This window comes from Zalophus californianus, chromosome 10 (assembly GCF_009762305.2).
Source record: "Zalophus californianus isolate mZalCal1 chromosome 10, mZalCal1.pri.v2, whole genome shotgun sequence".
Lineage (NCBI taxonomy): Eukaryota > Metazoa > Chordata > Mammalia > Carnivora > Otariidae > Zalophus > Zalophus californianus.
Window position 1 is genome coordinate 71,749,069 of NC_045604.1, and position 18,763 is coordinate 71,767,831.

The 18,763-nt window shown below is 59.8% G+C and overlaps 3 protein-coding genes across 9 annotated transcripts; 2 read left to right on the forward strand and 1 right to left on the reverse strand.

The window, feature by feature from the left end:
- On the forward strand, positions 1-3,659 carry KREMEN2 (kringle containing transmembrane protein 2). 4 transcript variants are annotated; one of them, XM_027613412.2, is made up of 9 exons: positions 1-133; positions 381-555; positions 1,334-1,425; positions 1,525-1,649; positions 1,855-2,008; positions 2,304-2,636; positions 2,711-2,833; positions 2,916-2,994; positions 3,224-3,659. In XM_027613412.2, the coding sequence occupies exons 1-9, from the start codon at positions 37-39 to the stop codon at positions 3,432-3,434; spliced, it is 1,389 nt and encodes a 462-aa protein (XP_027469213.2). In that variant the 5' UTR covers positions 1-36; the 3' UTR covers positions 3,435-3,659. The 4 variants fall into 4 exon arrangements, with proteins under 4 accessions (XP_027469213.2, XP_027469214.2, XP_027469215.1 ...); XM_027613413.2 differs by having other exon boundaries at positions 1,972-2,008; XM_027613414.1 differs by lacking the exon at positions 2,916-2,994 and having other exon boundaries at positions 3,224-3,366.
- Positions 3,660-5,351: 1,692 nt separating this feature from the next.
- Positions 5,352-7,877, forward strand: PAQR4 (progestin and adipoQ receptor family member 4). Its single transcript, XM_027612406.2, has 3 exons — positions 5,352-5,681; positions 7,034-7,255; positions 7,409-7,877. The coding sequence occupies exons 1-3, from the start codon at positions 5,516-5,518 to the stop codon at positions 7,840-7,842; spliced, it is 822 nt and encodes a 273-aa protein (XP_027468207.1). The 5' UTR covers positions 5,352-5,515; the 3' UTR covers positions 7,843-7,877.
- Positions 7,878-8,836: 959 nt separating this feature from the next.
- Positions 8,837-18,032, reverse strand: PKMYT1 (protein kinase, membrane associated tyrosine/threonine 1). Of its 4 annotated transcripts, none has more exons than XM_027612403.1 (9): positions 17,891-18,032; positions 17,474-17,625; positions 12,555-13,062; positions 11,294-11,787; positions 10,491-10,597; positions 10,216-10,388; positions 9,973-10,130; positions 9,066-9,164; positions 8,837-8,979 (listed from the first exon to the last, which is right to left on the reverse strand). In XM_027612403.1, exons 3-9 carry the CDS (start codon positions 12,903-12,905, stop codon positions 8,868-8,870), a joined length of 1,494 nt encoding a protein of 497 aa, XP_027468204.1. In that variant the 5' UTR covers positions 12,906-13,062; positions 17,474-17,625; positions 17,891-18,032; the 3' UTR covers positions 8,837-8,867. The 4 variants fall into 4 exon arrangements, with proteins under 4 accessions (XP_027468204.1, XP_027468202.1, XP_027468205.1 ...); XM_027612401.1 differs by having other exon boundaries at positions 12,555-13,065; XM_027612404.1 differs by lacking the exon at positions 17,474-17,625 and having other exon boundaries at positions 12,555-13,065; positions 17,891-18,021.
- Positions 18,033-18,763: the final 731 nt, after the last annotated feature.

Here is an 18,763-nt window from a genome sequence, read left to right on the forward strand (position 1 = left end):
GCGGGGCCCGGGGCAACCGCTCTTTGGTTGGGGGCGATGCAGACACGGGCCCCGCGGGGCTTCCTCCTTCTGCTCCTCTTCCTCCCGCTGCTGCCGCCACGCGGCGCCTCCGCCGGGAGCCTGCACGGCCCAGGTGAGTCTTGGCCCGACGACTGAGCCGGGGTCACCACTCTCTCCTCTGCCTCCGCGCCTAGAACCGGGTCCCGAGGCTGAGGAGGGGGCAGAGCAGGTGGCGGGGGCAGCTGAGCAGGCCCAGGGCCCCGTAAGGCGCCGGGGGCGCTGGCTGGGGAGCCGGGTGGCAGTTGGAGTCGCGGGGCGGTGCGGGGGGGCTGAAGATGCGGAAGGTCCGGACCTCCCCAGGCCCTGCGGTCGTCGCGCAGGCCTGTCCGAGTGCTTCCAGGTGAATGGCGCCGACTACCGCGGCCACCAGAACCGCACGGGTCCGCGCGGGGCCGGCCGCCCGTGCCTGTTCTGGGACCAGACGCAGCAGCACAGCTACAGCAGCGCCAGCGACCCCCAGGGCCGCTGGGGGCTGGGCCCGCACAACTTCTGCCGGTGAGGGGCGGGGCCTGAGCTGGGGGCGGGGCTGGGCGCCGCGGTGCCGGCGGGGTCCTGGGGCAGAGCCTCGCTGTGGGTGCAAGGGAGGTCTTGGCTGGGCGGATACAAAGTCCACCCGGGAGGGTCTGGGAGCGGAGCCTCGGCGAGGGACGAGGCCTAGCGCGTCCTGGGGGCGGGGCTGGACGCCTGGAACATTGTCGCGCGTGGGACCCGCCTTAGGTGCCCAAAGTCTGCAGTCTTGGGTCAGGCCTGGGCATTCAAGGAGCCCGCGCGGGCGGGACCCAGTCGTGGGGCGAGCCCTGGAGTGAGGGGCCGGGCCCTTGCCATACAACTGATTTGAGGGGCCCTACTCGTTGTTGGGGGTTCAGAGCCACAGCTGCTGTCTGGAGCTGAGCTGGAGGACACCGCAAAGCTCAGGGCTCACCACTTTTGCTCTAAAGCGGGGTCCCAGCCCAAGGGAAGTGGCTGAGGCCCAAGGCAGGGTTGGGGACAACACTACTGATGGCCTCAAAGTTCTCGTGTATAAGGTCACGTCCTAGCAACAGCTGAAGCCCAAAATACGCTCTCGGGGCCCCTTTAAGGACTTCCCACCGACCCCTCGGAAGTCGACATCCAGAAGCACGTGGGACAAAACCAGAATTTGTGCGACAACGGAGAGGAACACACAAAGTTCTAACACACACGGTGGCCATTTTGCGAATAGGCTGTGGGGTGGGGCCTGGGATTTGCAGCCTCTGGGGTGGCGGGACCCGGACCACTTGTCCCCCACCGGCAGGAACCCCGACGGCGACGTGCAGCCGTGGTGCTACGTAGCCGAGACAGAGGAGGGCATCTACTGGCGCTACTGCGACATCCCCACGTGCCACAGTGAGTGGGCCCGGCTGGACAAGGCTGGGAACGCAGGGCTGCCTGGGTGGAGTTCTCTTTGGGGGGCGCTGACAGAGCCTGGCTCTGCTGCCCCCTCAGTGCCCGGATACCTGGGCTGCTTCGTGGATTCGGGGGCACCCCCCGCCCTCAGCGGCCCCAGCGGCACCTCAACGAAGCTCACGGTCCAGGTGTGCCTTCGCTTCTGCCGCATGAAGGGCTACCAGGTACAGCCCCCCCACCTCCGGCCCAGAACGGTGACCCCTCAACTTGACCTCAGGACCCAGATCAACTCCCAACTCTGACGTCAAACCCTGAGGCTGATTTTGGAACCTCCAGCCCGATTCCCACTTGCGACCCAGATCCTAGGCTCCCACTACCCCGCCCCTGCCCCAACCACTGCCTCTGGGGTCACCCAGTCTGTGCTCCCAGCTGGCGGGCGTGGAGGCTGGCTACGCCTGCTTCTGTGGCTCTGAAAGCGACCTGGACCGGGGACGCCCGGCCCCAGCTACCGACTGTGACCAGATTTGCTTCGGCCACCCGGGCCAGCTGTGCGGCGGCGACGGCCGTTTGGGCATCTACGAAGGTGAGGAGTGAGCGGGGACGAGGGGCCTGGGGGATTGGCGGAGTCTGGGTGAGACCCGGGAGCGCGATCCCCTCATAGCGGGCGGGATCTGGGACGCGCAGAAGAGGCGACCCGGCCGATCTTGGGGGTCAGGCGGGGCCTCGGGTTGAGGGCGGGGCTTGAGAGGAGTCACAGTCCTCGGAAGGAGTGGGACCCGGCTCAGGCGGCAGGGAGGCAGGTCTGGGGTCGGGCCCCCCCCCCCGGGGGAGGGAGAGGAGCCTGGCCCCGCGGTTCTGATGGCCGGCCCCGCCCACAGTGTCCGTGGGCTCCTGCCAGGGCAACTGGACCGCTCCTCAGGGCGTCGTGTACTCCCCGGACTTCCCGGACGAGTACGGGCCGGATCGGAACTGCAGCTGGGCGCTGAGCCCGCCGGGCGCCGCGCTGGAGCTCACCTTCCGCCTCTTCGAGCTGGCCGACCCGCGCGACCGGCTGGAGCTGCGCGACGCCGCCTCGGGCAGCCTGCTCCGCGCCTTCGACGGCGCCCGCCAGCCGCCGCCCGGGCCTCTGCGCTTGCGCGCCGCCGCGCTGCTGCTCACCTTCCGCAGCGACGCGCGCGGCCACGCGCAGGGCTTCGCGCTCACCTACCGCGGTGAGAACCGGCCTGGTCGCCCCCCGCCCGCCGCCCCGCCGCCCCGCCGCTCCGCCTCACACTTCTGTCCGCAGGGCTGCAGGACGCCACTGACGACCCGGTGCCCAAGGGCTCGGCGCAGACCCCCGCAGCGCCCCCCGACTGGGCCAACGTGAGCTGCAGCCCCCAGCCTGGGGCTCCGGAGGCCGCGATGGGGGGTGAGGCGGGCGTGCGAGGCGGGAGGGCGTTTGGGGAGCCGCCCCTTCCAGACCCCGTCCTCACAGCACCGTGCGCCTGCAGCCCGGGTCTTCTCGACGGTGACGGCCATCTCGGTGCTGCTGCTGCTGCTGCTGTCGCTGCTGCGTCTGCTGCGCCGACGGTGCGCCCCCTGGGGCGGGGCCTGAGGGCGGACGCCTTGGTGCCCCCGGGGGGGGGGGCCTCACCGGGAAGCTGGGGCCTCCAAGGGGACCGGGGCTGGGAGGAAATCCTGGGTTCTTGAGGGCAGAGGCCTTGCGTCCACACAGGGATTCGCGCGTGGGATCGCAGGCGAAGCAGGATGCTGGAGGTAAGTTGGTTGGGGCTTCGGCTGACGTCTGCTCCCTCTCTAGGAGCTGTCTGCTGGCTCCGGGGAAAGGCCCCCCGGCTTTGGGGCCTTCCCGGGGCCCCGGGAGAAGCTGGGCTGTGTGGTACCGCCGGCCTCGAGGGGTGGCCTTGCCCTGCCCTCCCGGGGACCCTCAGGCTGAGGGTCTAGCCGCGAGTTACCGGCCCCTGAGCGCCTCCAGCCAGAGTTCCCTGCGCTCGCTCATCTCTGCTCTCTGACTTGGGACCCCCAGGGTCCAGTGGACCCTCCCCAGCGGGATGGACACCTGAGACTTCATACCGCACTCTGCATTGACCTTCTGCCCCTGTAAGGGCATCTCTGTCCCTGGTCATCCGTGGAGGCCAGGCATTGGACAGGAAGCATCTGATGCTGTTAGTGAGAACTTGGTCTGACACTCGGGGTCCAGATGGTTGAGGCCAAAGGGCAAGAGGAATCCCAGCTTCCCTTCCTCATGAACCTTGATACGGTGGTCTCTGATTTCAGGTTGCTTTGAGAGCCTGTTGGGGTGGTCCTGAACTGCTGCCCTAAGGGAAATGGGAGAGGTCGAGAAAAGTAGTCAAAAGACCAACGGTAGACTTTGAATAAAGGACCTATTTTGGTACAGGGCTCTGCAAGTTGCTGTGTGATGAGAGGGGTTATGTTAATGAGGGTATCGGAGCCAAGGTTGGGTGTGTCCATGCAAATTAAGGCCGGTCCCCACAAGAGGTGATTTGGAGCCGCCTGGAACGCTGAAGACTGAGGAACGGGGGAGGCGAAAGGATGGGTGGGCGGGGTCCTGGAGAAGGCGAGGAGGAGGAAGCCGATTGTGGGCGTGGTTAAGCCGGAGAAGGCACGCATTCCTGGACCCGCTTTAGGATGAACCGGGAAAGGGACCAACGTTTCTCCCTTGGCCTCCTACCCTCTCTCTTCCCTTCCGTTTCCTGTCTTTTCTGGGTTGAACTGAAGGTGCCCCTGTTGTGAAAAATAATCAGACCCTCGAGAAACCAAGTGACACTCGAAGAAGTAGGAGAACTCGGGTTTATTTTACGCCAGCGGACCCAGACGAGCTCGCAGTCGAAATTCTGGGCCCCGGGCAGCGGGGTTACAGGGTTTTTATAGGGGGGGTGTAGCGGGTCAGGTTCCAAGGGCTATGCTGGCTGCTGGTATGTGGATTTAAACTGGGGGAGCGGGGGTCTGCTTTAGGCAGGAACAGCGGTTAGGGAGCTTGTGGTGGGAAGCCTGTTCAGAAGCGGAAACGGCTGGTTATCTCTTGCTCCCAGCGGGGCTTCTGGTTATCTCTTGCTCTACCAACTGAGCTAGCAACTTTCCATCCTCTGGGGCCTGCTGGCCTGGGCCTGCTCTGGGTAATTTTCCTCTTAAACCCCAGTGGGCGATAACAGGGAGCGAGTTTGACCGAGCCCAGGTTATAAGGAGCCTGGCCTGAAGGGCAGGGCATGGCCCGAGGGTGCTGGGCGCGTCAGACACACCTGTAGAGGCCTAGGCATCTCAGCGTGGCTTGCTGCGCTCCCGCTGAGTCGGGAAGGTGGAGAGATCACCCCTGGAGCGGGGACGCGCCGGGTCTAGACTTTACTGGTCCGAAGGTCCGGGGCCGGCAGCACCTTGGACAGAGCCCGGGTGAGGGGTGGGGCTGCGTGGCGGGGAGGGTGAGTACCCAAGGGTCCCTCGACCTCTGGGGTCGCGCGGAAAGCCCGGGCGCGCACAGCAGACTCAAGGCGCCGGGGCCTCTCCAGCAGAGCCACCGGGACCCAGAACGTTGGATTCCTCGCCTACCGCTACCCCATGCAAATGAGGCTAGGACCGCATACATTATGCTAATTAAGCGAAAGTCTGGGCGGGCGCGGGCGGGGCCTCCCCAGCCAGCCGCGCCCATTGGCCCTTGCAGGACTGACGTCACGAGCACCGCGCGCGAAACGCTGGCGGGATGGCGGGGGCGAGCAGCTGGGGCGGAGTCTGGCGTCCCCGCCAGCGTCCGGCCGCACCCGTCCTCCACGCTGAGAAGAGACTACCGGCCGCCGCCGCCGCCGCGAGCTGTCCCTGCGGCGCGCCTGCCCCGGCAGGGCCGGCCGCACTGCGCTCGGGCGCTCCGCGCGTCCCCAGCCTCCGCCCCGGCGTTGGGGGCGCCGGGCCCGCGCGTGCGCAGCGCGGGAGGGGGCGCGGGCCGGGACCCCCGGCCGGCGCGTGCGCGGACGGGGCACTGGGCGGCGGGTGGGCACCGGGATGAGTCTCCGTGCGCTGTGGCAGCACTGAGGAAGCGGCCGGAGGCCGAGGGAAGCGCGGACCGCCCGCGCCAGGCCGGGCCATGGCGTTCCTGGCCGGGCCGCGCCTGCTGGACTGGGCCAACACGCCACCGCACCTGCAGTTCAACAAGTTCGTGCTGACGGGCTACCGGCCGGCCAGCAGCGGCTCGGGCTGTCTGCGCAGTCTCTTCTACCTGCACAACGAGCTGGGCAATATCTACACGCACGGTGAGCCGCGCCCCGCATCCCACACCCGCGGCAGCCCTGCCCGAGCCTGGTCGGGGGCCGGAAGGCCGGCGAGCGCCCCAGTGCTCAGGTCCTCGGCTGCCTGGGCCCTGGCACGGCCAGGAGCCGTGGTGACAAAGCTGCCATTGTCCCGGACGGAACTGTCCTTCCGCTCCCCGGGCGGGGCCCCCGGGGCAGGCGAGGGAAGCAGAGTAGGGGACCAAGTCCGCTTAATCCCTCTGAGCCCCGGGGAGGAGTCTGGTGTCCGCGCCCCTTCATAATCCCTGTGTTTGGGACACCCTCCCCCGCCAGCACTCGTCCAATAGATAGATGGGTGTTGACTTCGGCAAGGAGGGGCCCAGGAAAAGCCAGGTCCCAGCCCCTCCCCGTGCGGCTGCCCTGCCACCCCCGTCCGGAGCAGCCCGGCCGCGAGCCTCTGCCTGGTGGCGGCTCCTTCCAACCCCCAACCCCAGCCCCGCAGGCGCCCGGCCCCTCCTCCGCGGCCCTGCTCTGCTGACACAGCCCTGCCCGTCCTTGGGCTGCCCGGGGCCAGGAGAGGGGCCTGAGCAGGCAGGGCCCAACCTTGGTACCTGCCTCACTGGGGGACTATGGCCTGGCCATCCCTTGCCCAGTTTGCAGCCAGCAGCCTCAGTCTGCTGTGCCCGCCTTTGACCCCTGTGAGGGCAATGCCAGAGTGACCCTGGGGAAGGGGTATGAATCACCCTGGTTGGGGCCTACAGGAATGGAGCACAGGAAAAGCTGCTGGGGTGATGGAACAGGCTCCTTCAGCCCCTCTCCCCTGCCTGACTTGGCCCCTTTCTGGAAGACAAAAAGACCCAAAGCTCCTTGTGTCTGGTCACCTAAAGAGGGCACAGGGGTTGAGAGAAGTGAGCTAAGTGACCAGGGGATCTGGTATTGTCGCCCACATATCCTATTCAGAATTCAGCATGAGCTCATGCCTCCTCCTGGCTTCTGCTGACACACCAAGTTTGGGGGACTGGGGCCCCTTGCTTTCTGGGGAGGTAATGTGGCTGCGGGGATGAGAGCAGCGTGAGAGTTAAGACTGCTTCCATGGCCTACCTGCTGGGGTCACCTGGGCCACTCACTCGGTTTCTTCAACTGAAAGTGTGGATGACGGTCTCTACTTCCAGAAACTCTTGTGAGCTCTGCTGTCCCTGAAGTTACTGAAGGCACAGGGCCTGCCTCTGTCAGCCCGGCCACTAGTGTGCTCAGAGCATTGTCAAGACCTGTCTTGCTTCATCCCCCTTGTATTATCTCTAGACTGTGGACTCCCTGAGGAAATGACTTGTCCTCTGTGCTCAGGCCCTGTGATGGGTAATTGTCTCCTCCCCCAGGGCTAGCCTTGCTAGGCTTCCTGGTGCTGCTGCCGATGACCATGCCGTGGGGTCAGCTGGGCAAGGATGGCTGGCTGGGGGGTACGCACTGTGTGGCCTGCCTGGCGCCCCCCGCAGGCTCCGTGCTCTATCACCTCTTCATGTGCCACCAAGGGGGCAGCACTGTGTATACCCGACTCCTTGCCCTGGATATGTGTGGGGTCTGCCTGGTCAACACCCTCGGTGAGCCAAGGGATGGGGTGGGTGGGTTTTAAGGATGGGAGCTGGGAGGGGGCAACCAGGAGGAGGCAGGGGTCACTCACATGAGCCCTGGATATAAAGGGCAGGCAGTTCCCCAGACTGATGTGCCTTTTCCTGCTTCTCTCCTCTGTGTAGGGGCTCTGCCCATCATCCACTGTACCCTGGCCTGTAGGCCCTGGCTGCGTCCAGCTGCCCTGGTGGGCTACACCGTGCTGTCAGGTGTGGCTGGCTGGCGGGCCCTCACAGCTCCCTCCACCAGTGCCCGGCTCCGAGCCTTCGGTTGGCAGGCTGCCGCCCGCCTCCTGGTGTTTGGGGCCCGGGGAGTGGGGCTGGGCTCCGGGGCTCCAGGCTCCCTGCCCTGCTACCTGCGCATGGATGCGCTGGCACTGCTTGGGGGACTGGTGAATGTGGCCCGCCTGCCAGAGCGCTGGGGACCTGGCCGTTTCGACTACTGGGGCAACTCCCACCAGATCATGCACCTGCTCAGCGTGGGCTCCATCCTCCAGCTGCACGCCGGTGTTGTGCCAGACCTGCTCTGGGCCGCCCACCACGCCTGCCCCCCACACTGAGCCACCTCTGGCCCGCCATGCTGGCCTCTCGACAGTCTTCTAGGACCAACAATACCGTGCTTCACTCCTCCTGCTGGTCTTCAAGGGCCGAATGCCTGGATGCTTCCAGCAAACAGGACACCCCAGCTGGGAGACCTCATCTGTTCGTCCATTCTTCCCTGTGGACTCATCTCTTCTACTCACAACTCGGAGCTCTGGCTTCCCCTCCCTGCAACCTTCTTTCAGGGTACTGTCCGTGTAGGCTAGAAGGAAACCTTTCCTTCCTAGGCCTCAGTTTATCCTCTGTGACCTATGAGGGTATGGCCAGAGCAACTCTGGGGTCATGTCTGGCTCTGACAGTTGGAATCCTACAAGCCCAGGGCCATGAGCCCACCCTACCCCACACATAAGGTACCTCATGGGCGCCTTGCCCAGCCTTCAGCCCGTATTTCCTGACCTCTGTCTTTCTGCTCTGCATGCCAGCCCTCCCTGCAGCCTGAGGCTCACCCACCCCTTCTCCCTTCTGTCCGGATACTGTGGAGTGAGGGGTTTGGGCAACAGGACTAGTCTCTTATCCCAGGACCATGGGGTAGGAGGGCGGCTGCAGCTACTTTCTCCAGGCAGCTAGCACAGAGACATAAAGAGCTGAGTGGCCCTGCACTCAGGGCCCCACTGGGCTGAGGGACCCCCTCCACTTTGAGTGCCATGCTCTGATGTCTCAACCTACACAGTGGGGACGAGCCTGCTCAGGAAATCTCTGCTCCACACAGCGCATGGCTCCTACCTCCAGTCAGCTGGCCTGGGGCCCTGCATCAGGGCCCAGCCTCTGCCCACCCTGGGGCCTCAGACCTGGGGCAGTATCAATAAAAGGGGCAGGAAGCGCTGTGTTGCCACACAAGCAAGCTTGGGTGCTCCCAAGATTCAAATACCTTTTATTAGACATGGGTAGGCAGGAGGCACCTCTGGAGTTCCCAGAGGGACCCCAGCCTCCAGGAGGATTGGGGGGGTGGCTAAAAGGTTAAAAGCACCAAGGCTGGCCTGTAGATTCAGGTTGGGCCCAGTGAGTCCTCAAACAGGCTGAGGAGGTTCCGAGGTTCAAAGGAGGGGAAGGAACCCCGAGGGGGCTCAGAGTCAATGTCACTTAGGTCCAGGGCATCCCTGGGGTGGGGGGGAAGAGAGACAAATGACACTTAGGATCTGAAAAGCCACTACCTCCCACCCCACTGGACTCTGGGACTGCTCACCTCAGTGAGTACCTGTTCCGGGGGGCAGGGGAGCCATTGCGGGGGGTGGAGGTATTCCCGACAGCCCTGGCCAGGACAGCCTCCGGAGAGAGTGAGAGCCTGCACAGGGTGGGCCAGACAAGTAAGGTGTCGAGGGGTGGGGTGTGCACTGGGAGGAGGCCACAGCTGGGTGGGGGCAGCAAGATCAACCCTGTCCCTGTGCAGGTGCCAGGCTCCAGCCTGGCATGGGCGGGGGCGGGGAGGGCACAATGGGGACCAGCAGAAATGCTGTGCCCTTTGAGAGAAGCACTTTCACAACTTTGAAAGGCCATCTGACCACACTCAAAGGCTACCTCCGTTCTGTGTCAGAACACATGGGTTAGGAGAACTGGCTTTGTAGTGAACTTGTGAAAATGAAGCTTTTCTGGTACTTCCTGTTGATAAGACGTGTCCCCGTGGCAAGGGGGTAATGTTTCCGTAAGGAAGGGGTTAATGGTGTGATTCCTCCTGAGGCCTGTGCCCCAACCATATGATTTTTTTTGCAGCAGTTTCCTAATTACAGCCCCTCATCTGACCACCAGGAGTTTCCCCAGGGCCCAGCTCCCCAGTGCCTCATCTGTGGGCACTGGCAGCCCCTGCTGTTGGGGGGGTGCTGTGGCCCTCACGGCTCCCTCAGGTGGCAGTGCCCGAAGCCTGAAGTTGTCAGTTCTGCTCTGCTCTGCACATTGCCCGCACCGAGCTTGGAAGAGACAGCTGCATTCAAAGTAGGCCAGGCTGCACCCCCACTGGCCCTGGTTCCCATTCCAGGGCATGATGGGGGCCAGGTTTGTGGGATGGGTCCTGCTCACCACTGATCCCCTTGGGTCTGGGGCCTGGCTGTGCTGACCGCCCCTTTCCCCCGCCTCCAGCACCCTCAGCTCTCACCCACCCTATGCTGTCGTCATCCCAGCTGCTGGAGAGGCTGCTATCCAGAAGAAGGCTGCAGGGTGGGGAGCCAGGCGGGGTGGCTGGTGGGCTCGGGGGCTGCAGCCAGGTGGCAGGGTGAGCCAGCCCGTGCCAGAGCCAGCACAGCAAGGAAAGCAGGGCCTGTGGGGACAGGGGTGAGGGAGGCAGGTCAAACCCTGGGGCTGGGGAGCAGGGCGGGGCGTCCTGCCACCATTGCCCGACTTACCTGCCACAGGGCCCACCCTCGACTGAGGGCATCAGCAGCCATATACCACAGAACGCTCCAGGGCCTCGGCTGCCTGAGCATGGGCAGGGCCAGCAGGGCCGAGGCTGTGGCCCGCAGCCTGGGGTCAGGTTCTAGCATCATGGTGAGGACAGAACGCAGCTCAGAAGACAGGCCTGTCCACAGGGCAGGGCCATGTCAGGGGTGGCTGGGCTATGAGCCCAGTTGTCCCCCCCCCACCAGCCATTTCCTCCCACACGAGCTGGCCCTCCACTCACCAGCCGTGAACTCAGGGGGCAGATAGCCCTGGCGAAGCTGCTGCCAGCCCTCCCCACCGTGGGGTAGCTCCATGTTGCACGCCACTTCCAGGATGGTGAGACCCAGACTGGGAAGGACAGGAGCAATGACAGAAGAGGGGCAAGGTTGGCCTTGAGACACAGACCCTAGAGCTCCAGGCTGCCCAAGAAGAGTGTGGGAAAGGGCTGCGGTCTTCTGCCATGAGCCAGGGATGTGTGGGGGGGGGGGGCTGAGAAGGCTCCAACAGGGCCAGTGATGGGACCGTGTCATGCAGAATGGACCCCAGGCAGAGCACAGCCTATAGCACCTGGTGAGTCCCCCTGGCACCCCTCACTGGACAGGCACTATGGCTACTACTGTTACTACCATCGTTCTATTGACAAGGCTGGATATGGCTGTTCAAGGCAGGACAGTGGTTACTAGCATGGACGATGGAACCCAGTGCCTGGTCCAGTCCCAGCCTCACCACTTGCTAACTGGACTTCGGGCAAGTCCCTCAACTCCACTGTGTCCGTTGCCTATAAATGGAGTCATTGTCCCCCCTATGGGGGTGTGGTGAGGAAATGGGTGGATGCATGTAAAGTGGCTCCAGAGGGTTCACTGCTTAGACAGCCTGACTCTGCAGAACTCCCTCAACTACAGGGCAGGCCTCCACCCCTTTGGAGCAGCATGTCCAGCCCAAGGCCAAGTCTTCCTGACTTTGGGCTAGGGTGGCGTTTCCCTCCCTCTGCTAACTGTACCCCACCCCGCCCCGCCAAAGAGCCTCCCACATCCCAGCCCTCACCTGAACACATCCGCTGCTGTCCCATAGGAGCCCTGCAACAGCTCAGGAGCCATGTACCGGGGGTCTCCCTCCTGGGCCTCACCAGCTCCAGACGTACCCAGCTCCACCAGCAGCCCAAAGTCACCCAGCTTGCAACGGCCCCGGGGCCCCAGGAAGATGTTGGCAGGCTTGACGTCAAGATGGACCAGGCCTTGGCTGTGGAGGTGAGCCAGGGCAAGCAGGGTATCCCGCAGGTAGCCCCAAACCTGGGCCTCGGGCAGGCCGGTGCCCCAGGCCTCACAGTGCTGCTGCAGGCTGGGCCCACACAGCTCCGTCTGCAGGTACAGGATGCCGCCCTCCTCCCAGGCTTGCTCCAGCCGCACACAGCGTGGGTGCTGCCCCACCTTCTCATGGCCGCCGACCTCGGCCAGCTTGCGGGCCCGGTCCTTGGGGCCCCGGAATGGTGACATAGAACGCTTTATTGCATAGAGACGGCCATCTTCCTTAGAGCGTACCTGGAAGGGAGGCGGCACAGCCACTTAGGAGGGCCATCTGGCAGATTTTATTACAACTGTACACGTGTGGGATTTGTAGCATAGCATCTACCTTAGCGAGACCCACACACGTGCAATAGCAAAACTGGGTAAGCCAGTCGAGCTCTAAGTCTTGACCCAGAAGGGTCTCCATGACATGTCGTTCTATGAAGACAGCTGGGTACAGAACCATGTGGGCAGAATGACCCGCTGTGTAGAATACACAGTGAGTTTGTCTCTATATGGTCAACTTTGGAGATGTATAGAGAAAGGTCTGGAAGGAAGGACACCCACCTGAGAAGCATAGTAGATTCTTCTGGGAAGAACTGGTCTAGGGGCCAGTGTTGTTTGTACTTTTTAACAACAAAATTGTCTCCATGTAGTACTTGTGTAAGGAGAATTACCATTTTAAAGGAAATAGAAGTGATTGGAAATATATTTTAAGAAAAAAAAAGTGGCATGGAGGGTGTAGCCTGAATTCCCGCTGGCCTGAGGTGATGGGGGAGGGGGCTGGCTCCAGGGCAGGAGGAAAGGCAGCCAGGAGCCACTGTATAGCGTGCCAGGCTCTGGACAAGGGGAACGTGTGTGTTGAGGGGCCTGAGTGGGGGGAAGGAGAAAGCAGTCAAATCAGGCACTGAGGAAGGGAGCCTGTCAGTCTGGCTGCCCAGGACACTGTCCCATCCAGGCATGGGAGGGAGGCTGGATGAGGGGATCCCCCAGCAGGCCCAGGGAGTTGTCACCCCACTCACCTTGAAGACCTCTCCATAAGAGCCATGGCCCAGGCGGCCAAGCCTCTGGAAACTCTGTTGGAAAAAGGACTCCGGCTGGCTGGGGTCATATGAGGGGCTCTGCAGGGTCTCAGAGGCTTTGCCTCGGAATGACACCCTCCGGGGCTGGGGCTGATGCCAGCCTGGGGTCCGAGGAGGGAAGAGGCGGCTGATGGGGATGCTGCCCTTGGCAGGGGGCCGGGGTGGGAGGCTGCGACTGAGCCCCCCAGGCCTCTTGAGGGAGAAGCCAGGTTCTGCATGGCGGAAGTAGGCTGGGACTGGGACAGGGGTACCACTGAGGGGTGGAGGGGTGCCCTCCGTGGGCACGGGCATGGCCAGCACAGGAGGCCCTGGGGTGCACAGTACAGAGCAGTATGTCCACTCAAACAGTGCCTGATCCTGTGGCCCCAAAGAGGCTTCGGAAGAGAGCCACGTCCACTCTGCACACACGTTCTGCTTTCAACATGGAGGCCACAGGGACACCGAGCACCTGCTGGGAGAAGGCAGAGGACAGATACATATACGCCTGCACACAGTCATCTGTACCTTGGAAGTCATAGAAGCATAAACTGAAAACCCCAAGGCCATGTCCTACAGATTCTCACAACCCAGCAGAGGTTAAGCTGAGGCGGGTTCTGGAGCCAGCCCGCCTGCATGTATAGCCCTGGCACGTCACCACCAGCTGTTTGGCCTTAAGATATACACCTTCTTCCAACAATGTAAGGTGGAAATATTAACACAGGCCTACCGTCTCTTATCTCCAATTCAAAAGTAAAAACAAGGTCTGAGGCCAAGTTTCTTTCCTGACTTCTTTTCTCCTAGCCACAGGGCTGAAACTCATTTCGTGGGACTGCACTTCTAGCTCCGTGTTGCAGAGACCAAGTTCCAGGCAGGTGCAGCAGAGAAGCCAGGGGCTCCCTCTTCCATCAGCCTCTGCTCATGGAGCAAAACCTCTACCTCAGAGTCAGAGGGCTGGGAACACGGAGCCCTGGTAGCTCAAGCCGAAGCTCCTTTGCAGGAAGGAGGCTCCCCCGTGGGGAGGGCGAGCAGAGAAGGCCAGAGGCTACTGTCCCCACCCTAAGGAGGCATTGTCAACCCAGTGAGACAGGCACCACTGTCCCTGCCCTCAGCTCCAGAACTGCGGCCCAGGGATTCTGCCTATGGAGAAGCAGGCAATAAAACAGAAAGTTCTGAAACTCTCCCTGCAAAAAAATAGTGACTTTATTTGAAACAATGTGTGGGAAATTCAAGCGCAAAGGCGCTCTCAAAGTCAGTGGAGGCTTTGGTGGTAAGCAACTAGGAGGAAGCTGGTACCTCCATTAGTGCAACAGAGTACCCCTTGGGCCAGCTAGTTTACCACAGAGAACTAGGGAAGGAGATAGCTAACAAGAGCCTGGATGGGGTCAGAACAAACCCCAGACACTGAATTCAAAAGCTACCTTCTTAAAGGAGCCCCAGATTATTTAGATCAGTCTATGGAGCAACGGATGCCCTAGGCATTGTCAAAAACAATAAAACAATCAGCCCACAATTGGTGGGGTAACAGCTAAGTATGGGGAAGGATAGAGAGAGCCCCTGTGAAACCATTGGTATTCTAAGGTGATGCGCACATGCCCGAGGCTGGGCCCTCTGAGAAGGAGCACCCGAGGCTTCACACCGCAGGGGAAAGAGACATCACTACAATGGCCCAGCCATTCACTAAGCAAATAAACAAGCAAACAACAGTCACAACCCCTGGGGGTGGGGGGGTGGGGACAGAAACCAGTATCCACAGTTGCAATAGCATTGTCTAAAATGTCCAGTTTTCCACAACAAAAAATTACAAAATGTGCAAAGACATAGGAAAGTGTGACCCATACACAGGAAAAAAAGCAGACGACAGAAACTATAGCTAAGAGGGACCAGATGTCAGATTTCACAGATAAAGATGTCAAAGTAGCCACTATACATATGTTCAAAGAACTAAAGGGAACCACGCTTAAAGAAGAGAACTATGATGACAACATTTCACCAAATAAAGAATACTGATAATGAGATAAAAATTATAAAAAGAACCAAGTGGAAATTATGGAAATGAAAGGTGTAATACTGAAATGAAAATCTTCACTGGAGGGGTTCAACAGTAGATTTGAACTGACAGGATGATGAGCAAACTTGAGGACAGATGGACAGAGATTATGCAGTCTGAAGAACAGAAGGAACAAATAACAAAAAAGCAGGAACATAGCCTCAGAGAAATGGAGGACACCACTCAGTACACCAGCCTATGCAGAATGGCACACGGGAAGGAAAGAAGAGAAGCAGAAGGGAAAATACACTAAGAAATAATAGAGGAAAACTTCCTAAATGTGATTCCCAGAAAAACCTCCCCGCCGCAAGAAAACCGCATTAACCAAGGCAACGAGCTCAGTGAACTTCAGGTATGGTAAGGGAAGAGATCCACACACAGAAACATCATATTAAAAATGCTGAAAACCAAAAACAAGGACCCAATCTTGAGAATGGCAAGAGGGAAAAGGACTCATCACTTACAACCCCTCCACAGGAGATTAACTGCTGACTTCTCACCAGAAACAGCAAAGGGCGGAAGGCAGTGGGGTGGCATATTCAAAGTGTCGGGGGGCGGGGGGGGATTTGTCAACCAAGAATTCTCTATCCAACAAAACTATCTTTCAAAAATAAAGGCAAAATAGGGATGCCTGGGTGGCATAGTCAGTTAAGTGTCTGCCTTCAGCTCAGGTCATGATGCCAGGGTCCTGGGATCGAGTCCCACATCAGGCTCCTTGCTCAGCAGGGGAGCCTGCTTCTCCCTCTGCCTGATGCTCCCCCTGCTTGTGCTCTCTCTCTGACAAATAAGTAAATAAAAAAAAAGAGAGAGAGAAAGGGTTAATTTAAAAATAAAATAAAGACAAAATACAGACATTCCTGGATTAAAAACAAGAATTCACTGCTAACAGACCTGCTTTATAAGAAAAACTAAAGGTAGTTCTCCGGCTAAAAGCACATGAAGAATTACTGATAAGAGTAATTACATGATGCAAAAGACAATGTAGGGGCACCTAGGTGGCTCAGATGGTTAAGCATCTGCCTTTGGCTCAGGTCATGCTCTCCAGGTCCTGGGATTGAACCCCATGTCGGGCTCCCAGCTCATTGGGGAGTCAGCTTCTCCCTCTCCCTCTGCCTCTACCCCTGCTTGTGCTCTGTCTCTCTCTCTCAAATGAATAAATAAAATCTCAAAACAAAACAAAAAAAAACCCCACAAAAGACAATGTAAGTATGTATTTCTTCTCTTAACTGATTTAAAAAGCAATTGTACAAAACAGTATGTATGTAATTGTGTGTTGGGCATATGACATATAGAAATGTAACATACATACTGTTAGCCCAAAAGAGGTGGGTGGGAACAGAACTATATTGGACTGGAAGATGACACCAGATGGAAACTTGAATCCATAGGAACAAATGAAGAGAATCAGAAGTGATAAATAAGAAGGTCAATATAACAAACATTATACATATATACTTGCTTTCCATTCTTCCCTCAGCTTCTCAAAGAAATTAAAGAGGACCTAAATAAATGGAAAGACATCCAAAGACAATATAGATCAAATGGCAATACTCTCCAAATTGATCTACAGATTCAGTAAAATCAGAATCAGAATCCCAGCTGGCTTCTTTGCAGAAATTGAGAAACTGATCCTAAAATTCATGTGGAATTTCACAGGACCCAGAATAGTCAAAACGAAGTTGGAAGTCTTGCACTTCCCGATTTCAAAGCTACAGGAATCAGAACAGTGGTATTCACAGAGGGACAGACATATAGATCAATGGAATGCAACTGAGGGTTTACAAATAAACCCTCACATTCATAGTCAATTGATTTTGACAAGGTTGCCAAAACAATTCAGTGGAAAGAAGTCTTCTCCATAAATGGTGCTGAACAACTGGATTTCTACCTGCAAAAATCAGTGAGCAGAAAACTCTGACTTATTTTTCCCTCTAACTGTGAATATTCATGTATTTCTTGACAGAAATATTAATGTGTTTGATTATGGGATGATGTCCTAGGCCACAGGTGGTGTTACATATAAATGATATGTGTGCCCTATTAGCTTTCTAAAATCAGAGACGTGTTGAATTCAGAAACACACCTAACCACGGGGGTGGGGGTGGGGGGAGAGGGCGTGTGGACGGGTAATACTGACCTTAGGGAAGGCTCAACCCAGTATCTGGCATACAAATCCCCCAATAAAACTGTTACATAACAAGTAATATATAATAGTGTTCTGAGCAGTAATTGAAAGAACACACAAAGTGCAGAGGTCCTAAGTGTGTGTTGGGAGAGAAAGGGCTTTTATGTTGCTACAATGTTATAATAGAAACAAAAACAAGAAAACAAAAGAGGAGTCCAATTTTGATAGGAAGCTACAGTGTACCAAAACATGTCATACCCAGCAGGGAGTGAATCGGTAACAGAATGATGAGCGAGCAGTCGTCTGAAGTGTGCCCTCCAGTCGCTTGGGACAGTAAGAGGACCAGGGAGGTACCCCCATGGGGGCCTGCCTGGAAGCCACCCTACATCCTGTGGGGACGCTTCCTCTGCCGGTATTCACCTCAGGATTCCCATCTCAGGGTTTCTTAAAGCGCAGAACCAGGGTTTCAGAAACCCCTCCAGGGCTGGTTAGAGGCCCAGTCCTAGCATATTTGGGACACCAGGCACCTGCATCTTAAACCAGTTCTCAGACCACCCCAATTAACCCTTGCATTCTAGCACCACTGGCCTGGCCAAATAGCTTTGGGGAAGGGATGCGGAGGGAGAAGGAACAGGGGCTCCCGGTGAATCCAGGGTGGCCCGGAGCAGGCCAGGCCTGCGTGACCTCTGGAGCTTTCAGGGGCCTCACCCTCTCACTGGGCCGGACACATTGCTGACCACGGTCTACCGCGCTAGACTGTGAGCTCCTCCCGGGCAGGGCCACAGCTGGTTCACCTCCGCGGACGTGGGGAAACTGACGAACATTCGAAGAGACCGGCTGTCACGGGAGAGGGGCTTCTCCTGGGGAGGGGCCGATAAAGGGGGGGGGCAGTCGCTGGAGAACGGTGCTCCCAGAAAGGGGACTGGGAGGCCGGGGAAGGCCAGGAGGGCCGGGGCCCGCCCCGGGAGCGGTGGCAGGGGCAGAGGGCGGGGCCGCCGCGGGCAGGGCGCGACCCCGCGGGGCCGGGAGGGGTTGAGGCTGACCCCGGGAGGGGCTGTCAGGGGGCAGAAGGCTGACGGGAGGGAAGTTCCGGCCCAGCACCCTCAGGACCCGGCCTGGGCTCACCTGGACGGATGGGCGGGGCGTAGCTCAGCAAGGTCCCAGATTCCGGGTCGGCAGAGGCCGCGGAAGCCCCCGGGGCGGTCAGGCGGGCCGGGGTCTGCGGTCTACGGCTCTCTACCGGAGGATTCTCAGAGGGGGAACGGCCCGTGAACGCGCGCAGAGCCAGCTCGCGCCAAAAATTCCAAACCGGCCTCGAGGCCCCGCCCAGGAACGCCTCTAACTCCGCCCCCTCTCCGATGCAGCCCATCAGAGGCGCCAAGGCCGCTGGGGCTCCGCCCCTCACGTCCCTGCGTGCGCGTCACCGTGCCCGCTCCGCCGGCTCCTCAGGCCATGCCCTCTCATTGCGCAGGCGCGACGTCTCCTCCGCGCCAGCCAGGGCGGAGGCTGGTAGGCGGTGAGGTGTCCGGGCTGAGGGTTGGCGCGGGGTCCGAGCAGGCCGGTGGCCCTCTCCCACTCGATTCCCGGGATGCGGGCCCAGACCTCCAGACCCCAGTCCCGCACCCACCGTCCTCGCCTCGCTGGCTTAGTTTTCGAGACTATAAAAGGGGCGGTTTGCCCCAGAGGTGCCCCAGGAGGCGGTCCCTCGGGACCGGACGGGAAGTCCCTGCGGCCTCCGGGTCCCAGCGGGGTGGGGCGACCTGGGCTCGCTGGCTCCCTCCTGCCTGCCGTGCACCGCACCGGGATGCCAGACCTTCTCCCCACCCCCCGGGAAGCCCTCCAGGCTGGCCGCAGCCACCTCTGAGGCAGCCCTAACCACTCTGGATTTGAGATTTGAGCTCAGCTCAGCCCTGCCTCAGCCCCTTCCTGGCTGAACGACCTTGGGAACGCACCGGGCCTTTCTGAGCTTCGGATTAGTCTCTTCTCCTGCAAAAACTG

What these genes read in the sequence shown, in the direction of transcription:
- KREMEN2 (XM_027613412.2), top strand. Translation starts at nt 37, where the DNA reads ATGCAGACACGGGCCCCGCGGGGCTTCCTCCTTCTGCTCCTCTTCCTC. An exon ending in CGGGAGCCTGCACGGCCCAG is followed by an intron (nt 134 to 380) that starts GTGAGTCTTGGC and finishes GTCGTCGCGCAG; the next exon opens with GCCTGTCCGAGTGCTTCCAG. An exon ending in GGCCCGCACAACTTCTGCCG is followed by an intron (nt 556 to 1,333) that starts GTGAGGGGCGGG and finishes CCCCACCGGCAG; the next exon opens with GAACCCCGACGGCGACGTGC.
- PAQR4 (XM_027612406.2), top strand. Translation starts at nt 5,516, where the DNA reads ATGGCGTTCCTGGCCGGGCCGCGCCTGCTGGACTGGGCCAACACGCCA. An exon ending in GGGCAATATCTACACGCACG is followed by an intron (nt 5,682 to 7,033) that starts GTGAGCCGCGCC and finishes CTCCTCCCCCAG; the next exon opens with GGCTAGCCTTGCTAGGCTTC. An exon ending in CTGCCTGGTCAACACCCTCG is followed by an intron (nt 7,256 to 7,408) that starts GTGAGCCAAGGG and finishes TCCTCTGTGTAG; the next exon opens with GGGCTCTGCCCATCATCCAC.
- PKMYT1 (XM_027612403.1), bottom strand. Translation starts at nt 12,905, where the DNA reads ATGCCCGTGCCCACGGAGGGCACCCCTCCACCCCTCAGTGGTACCCCT. An exon ending in CTTATGGAGAGGTCTTCAAG is followed by an intron (nt 11,788 to 12,554) that starts GTGAGTGGGGTG and finishes CCTCCCTTCCAG; the next exon opens with GTACGCTCTAAGGAAGATGG. An exon ending in ACAGCAGCGGATGTGTTCAG is followed by an intron (nt 10,598 to 11,293) that starts GTGAGGGCTGGG and finishes TGTCCTTCCCAG; the next exon opens with TCTGGGTCTCACCATCCTGG.